This window comes from Rhipicephalus sanguineus, chromosome 4 (genome assembly GCF_013339695.2).
Source record: "Rhipicephalus sanguineus isolate Rsan-2018 chromosome 4, BIME_Rsan_1.4, whole genome shotgun sequence".
Taxonomy (NCBI): Eukaryota; Metazoa; Arthropoda; class Arachnida; order Ixodida; family Ixodidae; genus Rhipicephalus; species Rhipicephalus sanguineus.
Genome location: NC_051179.1, coordinates 155,186,388 through 155,206,620, shown reverse-complemented (window position 1 = coordinate 155,206,620; position 20,233 = coordinate 155,186,388). Strand labels below are relative to the sequence as shown.

General features: G+C 49.7%; 1 protein-coding gene across 1 annotated transcript; it reads right to left on the bottom strand.

Annotated features, from left to right (window-relative positions):
- Positions 1-360: 360 nt before the first annotated feature.
- Positions 361-2,831, bottom strand: LOC125758332 (uncharacterized). The gene is made up of 2 exons (XM_049415391.1): positions 2,756-2,831; positions 361-1,751 (listed from the first exon to the last, which is right to left on the bottom strand). The coding sequence occupies exons 1-2, from the start codon at positions 2,829-2,831 to the stop codon at positions 838-840; spliced, it is 990 nt and encodes a 329-aa protein (XP_049271348.1). The 3' UTR covers positions 361-837.
- Positions 2,832-20,233: the final 17,402 nt, after the last annotated feature.

Sequence of the window (20,233 nt, the reverse complement as noted above, 5' to 3'; positions counted from 1 at the left end):
GGGTCCTGCTGAAACGTAGTATAGCTTGTGAGTGTGGCAGCACTCCCTGGCTCCTGGAGGGCTACCACAGCAGGAAGGTTTTGAAATGCTGCGAGCAAAAGCCGGAGGTTGGCCCGCTTGGTGTGAGCCTTAAAGCCCCGACAATTCCACTGGGTGATTTGGATGGGGGTGGCCGTATTGGATCGCGGGGGTTTCCGAATTCTGAGGGTGCCCGCCATGGTCAGTGGAGTTAACGAGCGATTGTGGTGGCGGCGCTCCCGAGCCAGCACTCGCGGGGAGGGGGGTGTCCTCAAATCCGGAGATGAAGCAGCTGTCGTCATCCTCAAAATCGATTTGTCGTCGAGGCGTTTTAAGGTACCGGCCGGACACGTCCTTAATTGGGGCGGCTCGTTTGGTGAAACGCGCAACTTGTTGGGCTATCAGGGTTGGGATGGTCTCTGTCATTTTAGCAATGGCGGCATTTACGGCCGCTGAGATTTGAGTTTCGAGGACAGTTATACGGCTCTCCATACGGACCTCAAGGGTGTTGACACGAGCCTCGAGTGCGGCTACCGCGTCCGTTGCCACCGCCCCGGTCTCACTCTACATTATCTCTACTGCGGGGGGAGGGGGGGGGGAGACTAGTTGGGTCTGTTTGGCCTCGGCTGCCGCTAGTCTTTTCTGTAACGCTTCGATTTGTGCCTGGAGTTTGGCAATAATATTTTGGTCGACGTTAGGTGATGAAGATGGGATGATAGGGGGGGATGAGGAGGCAGCTCTACCCGTACCACCCACCTGGTTTCCGTTTTTGACGGCGTTGGCCCATGACCCGGCCTCGCCGCATGGTTGCGCCGTCGGCTACGTCCCGGTTCCGCCATGCGGTGTGGTCGACGGCTGCTTCCCGATTCTTCCAGTAGGAGAAGCAGGCTTGTCTGTCTTGGCGACCTCCCGGCGCGGTGGGTCACTGGGAGTCTGTTTGCGTCGTTTCTTGGACGCCCTTTTGGACTTTCCGCCCTGTTGTGCGGCCACCTTGGAATTACGGTACTTGGCCGTACATGCACGAGAGTTTGTGGCGTGTGCTCCACCACACACAGAACAGACGGGTACACATTCATGAGGGGCCCGCACCCCCTCCTCCACAAGCGGAACCTGTTGTCCACACAGGCCACATGTATCCGGTCTTGGGTTGGGACAAGTGTCCATCCGATGGCCGACGACACCGCACTTTCCGCAGGCCGGGATGGTCCGGTAGTAGGGTTTGACGGGGATCAGCATTGTGTCGTTGTGAACAAAGCGTGGCTTCTCCTTGCCAGCGAAGGTCACACGCGCCTTGTTCGACGTTCCAAATTTACGCACCTCGACGATGGTGCCAGACCTCCAGCGTACGCTCTCTCGGAGCGTCTCCGTCGTGTCTGTGTTGCGGACTACGATGACTCCATGGCAGACATTGCTACCATCTTGTCGCAGGTACCCGTTGAGCAGAACCTGTCTATGCTCGATGTTTACCGCGAAGTCCCCGATGATTTTGTCCGCCGTGTCAGGGTCCGGGGTGTGAATAACGATAAGATTTTGCTCTCCCGATGGAATAACTGTCAACGTCTCAGCTCGCTCAGGCCCGAGGTATGCCTTAAACGCGGTCCCGTACCAGTTCTCTGAGAAAGCATCATGCAATGAGATGCACTCTCGTGGCTTTACGACAATTACATAGTCGTCCGGATTCGGTTTTGGAAACGGGCGAGGCTTCCATTTAGTGAGAACCTTGCCCTTGCGTCCTCGCGCGAAGCGAGAGGCTGCGTCTTGTCAGCTGGCGTGCCGGATGCCGGGGCAGCGGTGGACGCCGCCTTCTTGGCGTTGGCTTGCGAGCGGCGTTCAACCGCGTCGTTGAGAGCTTGGCGTTTCGGAAGTCGTAATCGTCTCCCACGTCATGGCATGAGGGTCGTATCCACGCTGGGTTAGCGTAGCGTCCATGTTGCCTCGGAAAGCCGGCCCCACGCCGCCCGGCGTCGGCGTCGCCGTTTGGCTTAACGGCGTCGCCTACGTGGTCGGGTGATGATCGGTCGTAAAGTTGTTAAAAACCAGCCCACCTGGATGACACTGGTACCCACGTGTTGCCTGTGAGTCGCCGAAACGATTGATGCTGGTCTTGACGGGGTACCGTGAAATTGCCTGTGGGTCCAGCCGAAAATCAGCGGAGCCGAAGCGCAGCACGTCCTACATCATCGCGCGCTTGCAGCGCCCCCCCTCCGACGCTCGCCTGGCTGTCGCACCGCGTTCCCCGCTTAACGGCCAGGCTAGAGGGAATAATTAACGGCCAGGCTAGAGGGAATACACGACGCGCGTAGCGTTTCTCTTCGCATTTCACGATGCTTTGAAGGAGTGCATATCGAGTATCAGTGTTTATTATGTGCTTGTTGATGCCATCTTTGCGCGAGATTCACCATATGCGGTGTCCACGTATATGTTAAGAACTTCAGCTACCGCACTGGTTAAATTATTATCATGGGGATTAGTCATCGGTACGAAAATGTGCCACTAGGCGTCAACTTGAGTGAGATGCGTTCACATCAAGCGGTGCTATATCTGCCAAACAACAGTAGACATTGTACAAGCTCTCATATACCAATGCACTACAAACAATAAACTACTTCTGTGACGACACGTTTCACTTTCGTGTTATACCGATTCCTATGACGGAGGGACCAGCCATCATTTTTTCCCATGTGCACACCACAAAACAGAAACTAAACAGGAGCATGATGGAAGTTGTGACACGAACCCGAGGCAGTAGCGGCTTCATAGGACGTTGGCGTGTGGACGCTAGGCGCGTTCCCTCCCAATTTTCTTTTCTTCATGGTGTAAGCGCAAGGTTGAAGATCATGCTGCTCCTTTCACTTGTGTCGAGAGTTGTAAAAGCTTCGTGACGTCAAAAATGAGAACTGGAAACAGAAGGCGCGCTACTCGCCGAGCTCCCGCCAATCAACGGCGGCTGAAATGAACAGTCCATTACATGGACACATCGAGAATAGCTCCGTCAGAGATGTGTTGTATATAATGTCGAGATTCCCCGTTAATATTAAACGAAAAGAGAAACGGCGGCGCATCGCAATTATAGCGCGGCGGCCTCGTGATCCCTCTCGGGATTTCGGCGGCGGCGCGAGCGGCGTGAGCAAAAACAGGCGGCGGCGGCGGCGCGGCGCGGCGGCGCACACCTCTAAGTGAGAACACCGTTCAGCCTTATACGTTTCGACACAATCCGTGAAAAAAAACTTCGTTTATTTTAAACACCTCAATTCACTTAACGCAAAAACTGTCAGTATCCTAGCTAACTTCCACTACGGGTATGTGCCACATATTAAGGGGAACGAAGAACTAAACAAACTCGTGGTGTGCGTGCCACGGTTTCTGTAACGATCCACACAAACTTTAAGCCTTCCCAACCCACTGGAAAAAGCCGCTCACTTTTTCGCCACTTAGCCTACATTGGCCATGAGCCATGGTTGCTGAAAAATGAAGAACATCCGTTGCTTCAAGATATAGTCAGAAACAAATAAAATATAATTGAAAAAATATATAAAAATACATGTAAAATTATATTTCAAATATGAGTGAATCCGTCGTATCATTATCATAGATTGTTATGGTCAGATTATCAATATAGCTGTCTCGTCTGACTGCGCAATCCCACAATACTTGCTGTATATCCTTTCTATATATTTTTTCTAATTTGTTCTTTTATCATTATGCACACATGAATGCCGTATCTAAATTTTCAGATGCCCAGTTCCTGGCCGATCACCCAAAGTGGGTATGAGCCACATTGACGAGGCATGACCTTCATCATCATCGTGATCAGAAGAAGAAGATCCACGAGCGGATGCAACCCGCGTACTTACACAGGCCTGGTTTTGTTCCTTCCCCTCAATGTTGTTATTGTTCGCAAGCAGAAACCATAGAGCATTTTTTCACAGAATGTCGCCGATATCAACATCTAAGGCAAAGATTTCTTGAACCTCCTTTCCGAAAACTTGGGCTTGAGCTTTCCGTAACGGCATTACTCTCCCTGGGGGCGTCGGCACTGGGTCACTGCAACAGGGACATATGTGAGGCAGTAATTAACTATATAAACGAATCAAAAAGACTGCCATGCTAATATTTCTAGTACACACCGGTGATTTATTTATTTCATTTATCGTTCATAATTTATTTAATGCTTTTATTTAACTAACTCTTTCTCTTCCATTTTTTTTTCTATCTCTTTAGCATTCAATTGGGAAACCGCGAACACAAATAACATTTTCGCTTACTTAAAATTATCTCTTTAGAATTATCCTTTCCCCCCCCCCCCTTTTTTTTTTCACTCAAACATCCTACTGCCGCACGATTCGTGGCCGATCCCCCGTGGTGGGTTGTGCCATTCCTCTAGGATCAACCAACCAACCAACCGCGTGATGCTCGTGCAACCGTCCGCGGCCTTTTACCTTGGATCTGGTTGTTTCAGCTCTCTGAACACCAGAGTGGACGCCTGCTACCACCTGGTCGCTTCTCTCCTCAGCAAGCATCTTGCCTGTCACTGTAAGCTTCGTGACCTTTAAAGGCGTTTTTTCCACTCCTTTGGCGTCGGTTACCTCGAACCCACTGGGCGTGACAGTTAGGCCGCTTCAATTACGCTGCGCGGGAAGCCACTGTGGGGCTTGCGTTCTGTTGCACCAGCACCGTATGAGCTCGCGACATTCATGCAGTAGCTGCGTGTAACGGCCGAGCCTTCCGAGGGCGCGGCGCAAAAGAAAGGCTTCGATCAAAACATTAGATTTAGTTCTGGCAAAACCCCTTGACCGTCTAGGCAACTGTAGAAATTCCGCATCTCGTGCCAACCTCTCTCCTCATGGGCGTGCGCTGTTGTGGCAGCTACTAGAGCGTTTTAGTGCTGGGGACCCCAAGCCACCTGCGTACGCACGTTCTTGCGTTCCTTTGTACTCCCAGCCGCATCCACGCGAATACAAAAGAGCGCAAGGGCTTACGTACGGAGGTGGCTTGTGGTCCCCGGCACTAAAACTCGCTATTGAGTCATCTGTAGCCGTACTACAATGTACTAATTAGTTTGGTCCGCAAGGTGCACATATGTTTATACAAGGTGACACGGCTGAGATTAACGAGTCGCAGCAAATATTGAAGTAAAAAAATTACACCGTCTCCCACTAAACGGGACCATGAGGTGATGCGAAGCCGGAGCACTTGCACGTTCGCGTTCCGTTGGCGTTCGTTGGGTATGCTACCGACCTCGGATCGTTATTAACGCTGTTATTCGGGCTGCGCGTGCTGCTTGGCTCGCGCCGCCGCTTTCGCGGCGCGCTTGCGGTAGCGTGCAGCATCGGGAGCAGCCTCTCGTTGTTGACGTTTACACGCGGCTTCCCGTTCTCGAAGGTCGGGTTCCGCCGCTCGCTTTGTACGTTTATGCTGAACGTCACGGTACTCGAACCTCAGGTTCTGCTGCTCGACGTTCAAGTTCCAACGCTGCTCAACGTGCTCCAAGCTCAGGATCCGCGGCTCGACGTTGACGCTGCGAAGCTGCTTCGCGCTGACGAAGTTCAGGGTCCGCTGCTCGCTTCAAGCGTTTGCGTTCAGCGTTGCGTGCCCTTCGCTTCGCAGCTTTGTCTTGAGTGGACGTAATTGGGCTGATGCTGACGCGTGCTTGCGTCAGCCCACTCACTGACGGGACTGTTGCTTCCATCACACTTCATCGTAAGCACCAACGGAGTCAAGCGGAGTCAACCAAAGCAAGCGCTGCACTGAACGCGCGCTACCCGCTTAGAGGAAGAGAGTAGCGCATGCGCCGCGAAAGCAGAAGCGAGAACGCAGGAGAAGCGCAAGCAGGTGCTGGTAGAGAAGTGGAGAGAGTAACGCGCAGCTCTTGGAGAGAGGGAAGGCGGTGAGTTGCGCATGCATAGTGTGAGTGCGGGCTACTACGCCGCGGAAGCGCAAGGAGCGTTGCGCATGCATAGTGTGAGTGCGGACTAGCACGCCGCGGGACGCCCCGAGCAAGAGATGCTTCGCATCTAAAATAATTCCTGCGCGGTTTCCCATCGTGCATCCTATTGCCCCAGCAGCAGAAATATTGTATATAGATAGTTCACCAGCAAAAAAAAATTAACTGTTCCACAGCTTGGCTTACACTCCTTGGATACCCTGGCTTTGTTAGTATGTATGTATGTATGTATGTATGTATGTATGTATGTATGTATGTATGTATGTATGTATGTATGTATGTATGTATGTATGTATGTATGTATGCAGGTGGGTACGTATGAGGTACTTTGCATGATGAAAAACTTATTGGCTTTTATGTTCAGTACTGATACTAGGCACGTAATAAGTTACGTCCTGAAGTATATCGCCGAAAGCTCAATGTGTTTGCTCTTTCTTTCACTCATGGCGCGCACAGCGTGCACGCCTCCTTGGTCGGTACTCCTTGACTTTTCACAGGCTTCGATCAAGCAGTACGGCCTGGCCGTGGGTAAGTTCGAGGTGGTCTTGTCATTTCAGAAAATTCGGTGTTTGCGGAAGACGATTTAACGCATCTAACGACCCGTTCTGTTATCTATTGGAGGCGACTTTTCTGAGGCGTCAGTCATGGAGTCTGGTAGGTTCGCTCATAGAACGCACGACGTTTGTCATTTATTCTTGTTAATCTGCACATTTGGCTTAGGGTGTCGGCATGTTGTTTGACACAACGCAGCGCCAATGTTTCCTAACCACGCCAGTTCGTTTATTTAGTGCGCATACTAATAATGTAAAGCTTGCACGGATCCTGAAACAGTCGGGGGTTAATTAACTAGCTCCGGCCGAAGACGAGCGCTGATAGACATGAAAACGTGCAAACATTGTTCAAAGTAAGCTTCTACGCTGTTAATGGCCGTAGACATTTCGGTGAACATTCGCGTAATCGTTAAACACCTACCATGGTGTCATACACGCGATAAAAATGAAGGGCGTAAAAATGAAGAAAATCACCGAGAGTGTAAAAAATCCCTAATGGAAAACTCGACAAGGCAATTTGGGCACGTTGATTTTTGTGATAAATGTAGGTAAAAACTTGCTTATATTTATTAATGGACGGCCTGGCTTCTTAAAGTAACGCGTCTCACCCTGGAACCTCAACAAGCCTTCGGCTTCCCGCGTGTTTCCCTCCGCCCTACATTGTCTGGGCGCACTAATAGCCTCACTTCATCCCTGAGGTTCGCTCCCCCATATCTCACCTTCGCCCTGTGGCGAAAATTGATTAATTATAACGAACACAATATGCTTGGTGCAAAACTCTTTCTCTGAAATCGTTTTTGCGCCTTCCTTTTAGGTTTTACAGACGGTTTGTCTACATTTCAGACGTCAGGTAAGACATGCTTTAAAAGCAAGCTCTTTTTTTTTTTTCTCGGCGCGAATTCTGAGTACAGCACTACATATGATTGTACGTGGAATAAAGTTTTAGGACTTGTTAAAATTGCTAACGCAGTGCGCAGATCTCGCCGGTGCTGAAGGAATAGAATAGAGCGCGATGTCTTAACATTCGCGCAAGCTGCACACTTTTCTGGAACGCACGGCGGATTGGCAAATCAACGAGATTGGTTGAATTGCCGAGCGTAATACTGTGCAGCCAAGTCCTATTCATTTTGCCTAATTGTTTCCTATCCCGTTCCATTTTCGGAATCACAGACGTCCTTACCTGCTCGGTGCACGCAATTAAAACGTCGCTTTGTGAATCACCTGCCAGCATTCTTTTCCACGATCAGAATATAATAGCAGGATTTTGTGGGCTACGCTACTTAATAAGAAATGTTGTTCCTTTGGTGAGCTATGACGTAGAATCGGCGCGCATGACGCACTGGAGCTTACTGCAGCGACATTGCAGACTGTCATGGTAGACTGTTGTAATTTATTGAAATATCGCGCTGTCAAAAAATGCGATACACGTTAACATTGCGTTTGTTTTAATTTGACGACTGTGGAAATTGTGCCTGAGAAAAGAAAATCTTCGTGAATATTCTTATTTGCGTGTCATTGAGTTGTATATTTCCTGTCATTGGCGTAATTATTTTTTATTGAAATAGATTCGCAGATCATATGCATAATACGCGCGAGTACCGTTGGCATGTCAACATTCTAGCCTCTCAGGCTGTCGCATATACGTCGTTCGGGAGGTTGCCATTCAACAGGACGCGTATGGTGTTGCTGCCCTATTGTGCTCTTTATCGGGGACACCATGTATTAAGAGCATGGAGGTGACCGACGGCACAATGTTGAAGTAAATCTGTCGTTTCGCAGGCCACGATGCCCGTAGGCCCAGTGTAGAACAATACGGTCATCGTCCATCTGCTGATCGAAAGGCAGATAGATGCACGATGCATTCGTGGCACATTTAGAAACGCAATTCTAAGTTCAGTGTCTGCCTGCTTTTTCGCTTTCAGTCGTCAGTGGCACATCCAGTAAGTAGTTGCCGGTGTTTCTATCAAGCGCACTTTGCTCGAAGTTCAGAAGAAAACGGCCAATCATGAACGTCGAAAATGATTTGTTGTGGTCGAACGCTAAGGGCCTAAACTTAGGTGCAATATTTAGACATGGCTAATGATTTTAAGTGAGGGTGGCTTTTTTTCCGCAACAATGGTTGACGATAATCCTACCAACACAAAGGCGTGAGTTCAATGCATAGAATAGGGATGTAATGTTAACATTTAAGACCTTATTGAGAGAGAGAGAGAGAGATAAGATTCTTTAATGAAATGCCCGGAGAGGTTAGCCTGGTTTGTCGCCTGGCTTGCTACTCCAGGTGTCGGGTGATTATGGTATATACAATGATCACATATACACCATATACACACAAATAGTACATACAGTCACAAACACACATGTATACATAAGAAGAGTCCTTCACAGGCTTTGGCTGAGCTGAGTGTTCTTCAAAAACGCCAACAGCGCTTTTGTGCTGCGCATCGCACAACTGCTGTCTTGCCACGGGCCGAGAAGGTGCCGCAGCTCCAAGCTCGAGCCGCGTTGCGAATGAAGTGCCTCCTTCAGAATCCGTCGTTCTGCGTCGTAACGGGAACAGTCGCAGAGTACGTGCCTTAGGTCTTCCCGAGTGTTACATGTGGTGCACGTGGGTGAGTCCGACTGCCTGATCTTGTGCTTGAAGTATTTCGTATAGGCAACGTCGAGTCTCAGCCGGTGAATGCAAGTTTCATCTTGTCTGGTTAATCCCTGTGGCATATGAAAGCTACACGTCGGGTCTATTCTGTGCAGCGGTCCGTATTGGTTGTTGGCATCGCTCCATATTGTTCTCTGCAGATTACGCGCGAACGCAGACACCAGAAACGCTGCGTCTTGTCTTCAAAAAGGAATTTCAATTTCCTCAGATGCTGTGTCATGCGCAGCTCTGGCAGCGGAGTCAGCTCGAACATTCCCTTCGATGCCGCAGTGAGCAGGCAGCCACTGCAGCACTACATCGTGGTGTAGTTCATGAGCATTATTGCCTAGGCGCCTGATGTCTAGGACTAGTTGGTCTTGCGTACGTGGAGATTTCAGGGACTGCAGTGCGGCTCGTGAGTCGGAGAATATCACCCAAGAGTCGGGTCTCTGATCTTTAATATATGCAAGCGCCCTCCGCAAAGCAGCCTGCTCAGTAGCAGCGGCGGATGTACGGTGGCTGAGAACGGCTGTGATGGTGACATTCGCCGACGGTATCCACACGCCTATAGCAGATGAGCCATCTGTGACAGACCCATCTGTATAAACGTGACGGCGGGTTCTATAGTTGGTGTTGATGTGTTCTAGAGCGAAGTATGTCAACGCCGGCCCAGGTGTGTTTCTCTTGCTCTTGAACCCCGGCACCTTATTGATACCGCTACTTGTGAGAATGCATAAAATGCGTACTAATTACATTTTCGTGCTTTCCAGCGGATCAAACGTAAGTCAGTATGCATGCTATACAAGCATTGCTATGCATGGCTGGTATATTTTTAGTTGGCTTTGTGAATGACATAGCGATATCAAATATACATTATCATCAACGTTGAGAAATACGTCATAGATTCTGACTGCACCAGCACAAGTCCCGAAACAGATTCGATAGTGAACCTTAGCAGTGAGTGCTCTCGCTGGAGTTACATACAACGAAATTTGTGAAATTGTGAAGCTGATGCAGGAGCTTTCAAATATCATTGAAGTGAAAAAAGTCTACATGCAGGGCGCACACGAATTTAGTACAATGATAACTTCGATAGCTTTTCAAATACGGAGTAGCTTCATTTCTTTTTGTGCTTACTACCGAACGCATGCCACAACTACTCCGACATCGGTTGAGCTGTTCTTTCAGGGCAAGGGAAGCGACATATAGTAGTAGAGTGTGTATCCATCATATACGTGTGCCATGTGTGTATTTAATTGAGCTGCAAAAAAACATGGAGGACGTCTGAGCTTCGCTTTCGAGAGTAGAGTGTGATAGAGTAATCGGACCGTGTTCGTATCGCCTTCCCAATCACTAGCCTCGCTTCGCTTCTCGGTAGATATCTAAACCGCGCCGCAAGGAAAGTCAACGCCTTGTGGGTCCAATATCAATGCATAGACCGAAACGGAACACGCCAACACGGCGTAGCGATGCCGTTTCAACGGGCTCGTGGGCCCTTTGCGCCATCTCGCGGGTGGTGTGCCAAGCCACTGAAGACACTCTGAGATGTCCTAACAGCCAACGCTAATTGGGGTATATAATTCGCTCGCTGTTAGTATGCTAGGGCGTGTATGCGTGTTGGCGCAGTGGTTAAAAGGCATCGCGCCATGGAGCAAGGGGTCGTAGCCGCGGTCGCACTCGAAAGGAAGATTTTTTACCACTGATTTAGTTGCATCTACCTGGAATTTTCGCGCACGGTCATTTCGGAGTTCGCGCACGGTAGACCATGTGGTGAAAGATAGAATATCAGTTGGTGTGGCCGTTTATGGACACATGGAGGCATCGGATGATGTTGATAGATGAAAAGCGACCGTACCGTGGTGTCGCTGTGAACGGTGTTCTCGTATAGCTCTGGACGTAAGAGGTTCGGCTTTAGTGATCGGCTGATTGACGACTACACTGTCCGTGTTAGCGTTATCTTGTGCAGTTTGCGGTATAAATACAAATTTTACTGTTCGTATTTTCCAGGGACGATTCCGACGCGAAAAAGACCACCATTGCCGTCTGCGCCATCTGCTGCCTGCTCTTGCTCGTCGGGCTTGTCGTGTTCCTGTTGGCGGGATCAGATGACCGTGAGTCGATAAGTGTTAAAACTCATACACTGGATGCCTTTTGGTGCACATAGGCATACGAGGCATACGACGGTGGTGTAATGTTTGTATTTTGGTAAGTCGTCTCTGCAGCTCCAAATATATTCTCCCGAACTTCTGACTCTATAGAGCCAGCACTTCGGGAGAAGATAGAGCTTCGAAGAGATGAAAAGTCCAGCCAAAGGCGGACATTACAGCGGCGGTACGACAGTACGACCGCAATACGCCGCACGTTATTTTGACATTTGCTTTTCGTGTGCAGTTGAGGAAGTGGATGAGGAAGATGACGTCCTTAAAGCAGGGCAATATCCAAGCCGTCGTGGTGGTCCCTCACGCCCACCTGGTGAGTATTTGTCGTTCCGAAAATTGGCAGCACTTCACCATTAAAAGGAGGACGCCACAGCTCTGGTTGTGCCCACTGCTGACGCGTTCATTGCCAACTGCCTACTAGTGGCCTTCGCGTGCAACAAAAAAAAAGAGAAAACGAACATAATTAGTTCAGGCACATGCCATAGTAAAACTGTATAGAACTTTTATATTGCCGGTGCAATTTTGTATCAACAGATGGCGCGATGGATTTGCAAGCATATGGTTTCTTTTGCCATTTAACTGAAAATGCTTGGAAAAATCGCCCGAGTTCCAATTTTCACTGTTGAATTAAGACCATGAATGTTACATACGTTACACAAAGGGGGATGTGCTGTAACGAGGATAGGGTGCTTTAAGTTTTGAGAGGCGTCTATTTCTAAATACGAAGCCTTGCTTAGCCAAACGAAGGCGCCTCAGCAGTTTCTATCTAAGTATCTATCTACCTATCGATCTACCAGCCGCCTACGTCTGGGCGTTCTCCTGGTCGTCTCCATAACATTTAATCTACCAAAATTGGCATGGCAGGGGATCAGTGCATGAAGAACGTGGTTCGCTGGTCATGACAGAAAGAACGCAAAATTCCTGTCGCCTACTTCATGATACCTTTTGCATCAGTCACATGTGGCACATATCCGCATACCACAGTCTGTGTAATGCGGGTATGCGCCACAGGCGATTCACAGTCTCAGTCAGCACAGTAACAGCAAACACCCATCGAAAATTCCGGCATATCCCATACATTCCTAGAATCCATATCATGATCCCTCAACGCGTTTGTGTGTGTCCATCACGGGATTCCAATATGTCGTCCACAGCAAGCGGCTTCATTGCTCATGTGGTGGCGGGGCCATTACATAAGCACATGGCGATGCGTAAGCCGCAACACACTACCCACACAGAAAAGCCGCCGAATCGGCGACGTCTGTGTTGCACACATCAATACAATAACAAGCACATTGCGCTCGCCGCCATCTATTGAGCCCAGAAGCGCAAAATGAGACAGTCCAGCCGTTCTTATGAATGTAGCTTATCGATTACACAAGAGCGGGGTCAGTGCTCCCTTGAGTAACTCTGCCGAGAGGGACATGCCTCTCATCATTGCTGGTGATTTCAACATTCATTTTTCGAAACCCAACAACGTCTGGCTCATGCACTACATGAAATACGTTTTCGATGTGCTGGGGCATCACAGACGTCGTTCTTACGCCCAAGACAGGAGGCATCAATGACCATTTCTTCCTAAGAGGCATTCAACTTTTCAGCAGCTGTACGTTTTCCACGTTTTGAACAGCCTCATATTTCACGAGACGTAGACTCCTCGTCACCGTGATCCCAAACGGATCCGATAACAAGTCTTGTCCAGCTGCTGGTGCTCACTGATCATGGTGATGAGGACCTTGTTCAAAAACTGCTAAGAACTCCTTCCACTCAAGCACACGGCTTCGTGAAACGTGCGTGCGTTCTCCAACATAACGGACAACTGTAAACACTACATATCAGCTTACCGCTACTGGTGTTGGTAACAGCCATATTGTTGTTGCTGTTGGCATCGTTACGCAACTGTAAACATCTGTTTATATAACATATATGCGACTATTCATATGTGTGCGCGCAAAAGCATTTGTAGTGTCTTTAGCGCCATTTCGTATGGTTTTGCTCTCCGAAAAAATTGCGCCACAGTTACCTTCCCGCGGCATGCTGCGCATAACATCGAGAACCACGCCACGTGAGATCTGCCGAATTTTTTGTCCAAATAAATCTTCTTACTTTTACAGGAACACCTCCAACGACCGTTCAGCCTATCCTTCCGCTACCTCCTGTGCCGCAGCCTCCTACGGGAACACTTACGCCAAGTCCCTCGACGAGGCGGCCTGCGCCTCCTAAAACACGCCCGACTCCTACAACGCGGCCTACGCCTACTACCACGCCACCTACGCATACTACAAGGCGTCCTACGCCTACTACGACGCAGCCTACACCCACTACAATGAGGCCTACACCTACTACCAGGCGGCCAACACCTACCACAAAGCGAACCACAACTACCACAAAACGGCCCACAACTTCTACTACTACAAGGCGGCTGACAACTACCACAAAGCGGACCACAACTACAAGGCGACGGACAAGTACCACAAAGCGGCCCACTACTACAAGGCGCCGGACAAGTACTACAATGCGGCCGACAACTACAACAAAGCGGACCACAACTACTACTACTACGACTACGACTGCTACTACGACTACTACAACTACTACTACTACGACTACGACTACTGCTACAACTACGACTACTACAACTACTACTACTACTACTACGACTACTACAACAACTACTACTACTACGAAGCGACCTACGACAACAACCCAATCAATGCCAACGATAGCAACCCCAGATTGTTGTAAGTCAGAGATTAAGCTTTGCACTGCTAGCACTGTCTACGATGCTCCTATAGGCACCTAAACCTATGATGATGCTAGCTGCCGCGGTTGCTTGACGGCTAAGATTGACTTGAGCGTTACTAATTAGCGCAGAGAGCACAAATGAGAAGGTGGCGTAGACAGCCAAGACGAGGCACAGAGACGCAATGTGGCATGTGTAGGTTGAAGGGTTTAAAGGGTGAGCGGTGATTAGAGCTGGCGTTTATTGAGCGAAATCTTTTCCGTGCTGCATTGCTTTTTATTGCGATAGCAATTATATGGACAATCTCGGCTGGATTTTGCCGTCGCCGTCGCCGCCGTCATGCACCGTATATGTATAAGTATGTATATATATATAAAGGCCCCAAAGAAAAATAACTCAGAAAAATGCTTCCGAAGCGCGGAATCGAACCAGGTACCTCTTGCTCCGCAGCGAGCGGCGCTATCCACTACGCCACGAAACGCAGATCCTCCGCGTAGCTAACGGCGAGCGTTATATACACACCTCGGCGAGGGCGAGCTAACGGCGAGCGTTATATACTCGCTCGCTTCTTCTTATATTTGCGCATGGGAGAAGCTTGCCCTTCCGCTGTCTGCTCGCGCGGTTTTCTCGTGGCGCGGGGTAGAGGAATGTTTCACGCTTTCACCGTGATGTCCGCGCTCATGTTACGGCGCGTACGAATGTCACTCGAGCTCAGGGACGCCGCTAAACGAACAAACAGAAGATGAGCGCGAACTATCAAGTGTCACAGCTCGACACTTGAAGCACGCTAGTTTCCTTCGCTGCTTCGGCCGCCTTTGCAACAGATGCGCTGTTCAAACTGAGAGTATCCATTGGCGAGCCTCACTTCGTATAGCATTAGTTCCTTGCTATCGCATTCATTGCTTCGCCCTTGCGGCGAAACTGTGACTTTTTTTCGCATGCTGTGAATTATATTTCTTTTTGTATGAGCAAATGCCGAAATGGAGTTAGCGCGCGTCCTATCATACTTCTTCAACTGACTTGTGTATTTTTTCCGCTAATTGGTCATGTGTGAAATAGAGTCGCACCAAATAGCCCAATTTGCATTTACAATACGTCTCAGATGTGCTACTGCTAGGGCAGAGGATGAGGGTTGGATTTGCGGCCGCAGCGACCGAAAATCGATGACGATGTAATTCGAAAACATCGTTTTGCTGAGATTTATGTGCTCCCTAAAAAGCTTCATGTGGTAAAAAAAATGCCTCCACCTCCCCGAAGGGAATCGTGAGGAAGTGCGAATGCATTGCTTGCGCCGAGAGTACACAGCGTAGTAATTTTAATGGCGTAAAGCTGGACACATCGACGCGCTCAAGTGTCTCCCTTTCGGCCGCCTCTTTCAACGAACGCTTCCTACGTGCGTTCTTAATCACCTCATGGATGTTGCCACCACCTTCAACGCAGCACAAACGCGTTTAGAACGTGCTGTTTTCAGGCTGTGCCAAGGCAGCACAAACGCTACAAATGCGTTTCAAACGCAGTGCATTGAGGCAGTGGCGCAGGGAGGAGAGAGAGCGAACGGCGAGAGGAGCGGTGAAGCACTGCACCTACCCTCTCCTACACTCTCTGCACACACGCGGGAGCTCCGCTGAGCTCCCACGATGCGAGCGCCCTCACACGCCAGAGCGCGCTCGTCATCTCCGCTCACTCTCCGCTACTCCGCCCCCATCACCTGCTCCGGTTGCTAGGGGCGTGGATAAGCGCGCGCGCCCGCAGCTGTTGCTATGGAAGAGGGAGTGAGAGCGGAGAGGCGCGCGGACAACGCCGGATGCCTTACATAGCCCGACTAAGAAATGCGTTCGCATTTAAAAAATAGTTCGGGGGCCCCAACTGCGGCATGCCGGAATAAATACTAAAAAATCGCGTTCCCATTTCCTTAGTATACATGCGTTATTTTATTCGCTATTTGCTCTGAACCAATAATCAGCAGCTATCAGGCCGAAGGTATTTGTAAAGTTCGGTAGCTAATAAACGAGATCTGTAGCGCCATTATTAGATCGCTTTTGTTGGGCATGATTCCAACGCAAATGGCTTCCAGGGTGCGTCCGCAGAACTGCCGTGGACACCCAACAATAGTGAGGAGGAAAAACATTTTATTCAAATGGCAAACTAAGGTTCCCGTGGTTGGAGCCCCTATTCCAGGGCCCCACTGGCCCGAGCGGCTCGCTTGGCCTGGTCCAAGGTTGCCTGCTGGCTTCCCAAGTCCTGCCGGGTGAGTCGAACCTCCCACGACCTATCGAATTCGTTGCGTGTGATGAGTGGCGAGTTGCTCTCTGCTGGTCTTTGTCGGCAATTCCAAGTGATGTGAATGAGTGTTGGTGTGTTGCCACACCAAGGGCAGCGGTCAGCGTATTGGGACGGCCGCATTTTACTGAGTGTGTGTATGTTCGGATATGTGTTTGTCTGTAGGCGTCTCCAGTCCCTGGATTGCCAGCTTGTGAGTTTAGGGTGGGGTGGCGCCATTGTCTGCCGCGCCCTTCTTTGGCTCTCGAGGATATCTCGCGGCAGCGTAGGTACGAAGTAATCCGCCCGGGTCGGCATGTCTGCGGCTCGGAAAGTTAATGCTCGAGCCAAGCGGTCCGCCCGTTCGTTTCCACCTACACCTTCGTGAGCGGGGCACCATGTGATGCCGTGGTCTTCTTGGAGGTTGGATCCTAGTATGCGTAGGACGCTCTGGGGAAGGACGCCTCTGAGAAACAGTCGACAAGCCTCTTGTGAATCTGTGATAACGTGCGCAGATTGTCCGTTGCCCTCTGCTGCCCGGATGGCTAGTGCTATGGCCGCCGCTTCTGCTACGGCGATGCTCTTCGTGCGTATTGTCGCCGACGTGATCGCTTGGTTTCCATTGGTGACGATCGCTGCAAATGCTTTTTGCCTCGTTGGGTATGGGCTGGAATCTGTATAATAGGTGTCTGGGTTATTTCGTAACCGTTCCAGCGCCACCGCTCTTGCTCGTCTGCGGCCGGCATTAACCGTCGCGTGCATGTTTTTCGGGATCGGGGCGACGTGTATGTGTTCCCTAACTTCTCTGGGTATTTGACGTGTCTCCTCACCGCAGAACTGTGGTGCCAAGGGGTAGTGAAGCCTCTTTAGCAATGCTCTGCCTTGCATCGTCGAGTTGAGTCTTTCTCTCTGCGCGATCAATACGGCTGCAGCGTGTTCGTCGTATGTATTATAATTTCCCAAGCTTTCCAAACGCTCTGTGTCAGTGCAGTCGGGGAGGCCCAATGCGGCTTTGTAGGCAATGCGTATGAGTATGTTGACCTGCTCTGCTTCCCATCTGCGTGTGAGTTGGTACGGGAGAGCATATGTAATGCGGCTAATGATGAAGGCATGTACCAGCCTCCTGGTGTCTCCTTCCGTCATGCTCTCATTACTGCAGGTTACTCTCCTTATGAGTCTCGCTACGCTCCTGGTTGTGCATTTAAGTTTTTTTATCCAACAATAGTGAGTTTTAGTATAGCGGGAAACGCTTACGTTAGCGTTACCGTGCGTCTCAACGGAAAAGCTAAAGCGGAACGCGCTGCGTGCCAACTGGTGGTCCTTTAGTACAGCGGAAGGCATTCCCGCTAACGTTAACGCAAGTACATGCGGCGTCATCTAGACATAAAACATCTAGACGCGCCAATAAGTCGAGCTGACCCAAACTCAGCGTTGTTGCGCCTCCATGTCGCGTTTGCAGAAGTGTTTTGCAAAAGTATAGTGCCTAGTGAAAAGCACACGCATCACGCGTTAGATTCGTGCACTGCCGCGAAAAACATGAAGGGAAACGAATCTTGACATGTCTCGGCTTGACTTGTGGCCGTATCTTGGAAAGAGGCGACTGAAGACAACGTCGCCATCTCTGCGCGGCTACAGAAAACATGAGCGGACCTTGTAAACGAGTTTTGTTAAGCCTTCTGCACCGCAAATTCACTTTGTATCTGAAAAACGGAGCTATTTTATCGGCGGTACACGGTTGGCGAAGCCTCATTACTCAAATGTAAATCAAATGCGAACATTATTTCGGAATGAATCAGTTTATTAATGCAGGACGATGACTAAAAAGATTCGAAGTGGACGGCTCTCGCTTTACCAGGCACAGCCATCTTGCCCTACGTACGGGATCTCTTGCGTGCGTTAGCGTTGAACCCTATATTCCAGAAATAGCGTTCGTACCTAAGAGCTCGGGCTACGTTTACGTTCTGCTCATGCGCAGTTAGGAGCACGCAACGCTAACGCTAACGCTAAATCCCTGCGTTTGCTGTTTTCCGCTATACTAAAACTCGCTATTCAGTTGATGAAGCACAGAAAATCCTCGCTGTCGTCATCACGTGAAAGCGGGAATTTTATCTATGGCGAAATACGTTCCTCCGGTATGGAATCATCGCGGCGCTGTATGATTAAATTAACGCCGATGCGATAAAGTGAAGAGCCGCGCCAATAGCTCCATAGCACAAGCTGTAGAAACATGTTGGCGAAATATGAACCGACAGGAGATAGTTTTACTTTGAATGAAAAAGTCGCAAGGTCCGATATGCATCTGCCTAAAGCGACTCGAAGGCGAAAGCCATCTTCTCAAACGACTGTATACTCTTGATTCCCTCCTGTGTGTATTCATCATGGCGTCGTTGTGACGTCAGGACGGCATCATTACGACGGAATGTACATAACACCATAGCTTGGTCAAATGTGGGCCCAACGCGGAGGTGGCGCGAAACCACGTAAGGCGCAGAAAGCTTTCGCAGTGGTGAGGACTAGGACCAATACACTGACTGAGAAGAAAAAGATGGCTTTCGCCTTCGAGTTGTCTTAGCGGAATGCATGAGGGGCCCCGTTAGTTTTTTTAACGCGCTCCGACCTACTTCCGCGCGAATTTGCAGAGGCGCTTTTTCGTCCCGGTTGTCCGAGGTCAGTAGATCTCCGAAAATACCTCCAACATAACATACCTCAAGCTCTCGCCTTAAAGAGGACGATCCCTTTGCGTTCGAACCTGCAAACTATACATGAATGTTATCGTATTTTCCAAGGAAGCTGTTTCCCCAATCAGCTGATAAATAGGTGACTAGTGCAACTTTCATAAATTGTTTGCTGAAGTGGTATGCTTAAAGATTTCAAGTAACGTTTTCAATAAGGCGCCCGTTCCCTGAAAACACATACACACAGCGTTGTAGAGGCGCGCACTGTAGTTAGTAGCTGCGTAGTTATCTGCCTTATGTTGCTGTCTGATTTGCTATGCGGCTTTTTCAAGCGAAACCAACTCGTTCAGTCTTACACGGACGTAGTCTGCGAATTTAACAGTTTCTCGTGTCAGTCCTAGGGTGCATAACTCCAACCTTTACGCATGTTAGTGGTGCTAGTGTGCATGCGTGCTTGTATACATAGACCTTTAAATTGAAAAAGAAAGTCGCTAAAGAAGTGGTGCTTGAACCCCTCCCCTCGCCCTCCGATTTTGCTCCGCGAACGTTTCGCCGTACATGTGTGAGCAACATTTCCATTTAAGTATTACTCCGTAGTATTCAGGCGAACACGACTGTAGCAGTCAGCCATTACAATGCGCCAGTACATGTCCAAAGCTGGTTGTTTTTACAGGTACACAGTAAAAGCGCGTGCGCACAATAGGCTGTTGACTATGGCTGGCGCAACGACGGGGCAGGCTTATTCTCACTGCGCAAGGACGTTTTATTTGCTGACCTCAAAACGACGCTCTGCTTAAAGCAGTTTCATGGCACGCTCTTCGGAAGGCTGTAGGTTCGAATGCTGCTCGCACGCTCGCCCCGACAAATACCTTAACGGCCACAACTAGTCCTCTCGCCTACCGCCTGGCGTATCTTCAGCGGACAACTCTTCGGTAAGGAAGCCTCCGCCTCTGCCTCTGAAGGTGCTGCAGAACAGGGTGGCTGTTCTCGAAGTGTCGATCTACTAGACTGTCCACTTCAGCCGCCGTTCATTGGCCGGCCCTTGACGAGCAGCCGGGCCCCTGTTTTCGGTTCTTCGTAAGAAATGTCCTTCTGACATCACGGAGCTTTCACAACTGTCGGCACAAATGAAAGGATAGGATCGCGTTTCAATGCGGCGAATGCAGCCTTCTGGGATGCGCTCCTGGCAGCGAGAATCTCGAAGGCCGTGTATTACTTCGGATTATATGCTTTTGTTAGCACTCGAATT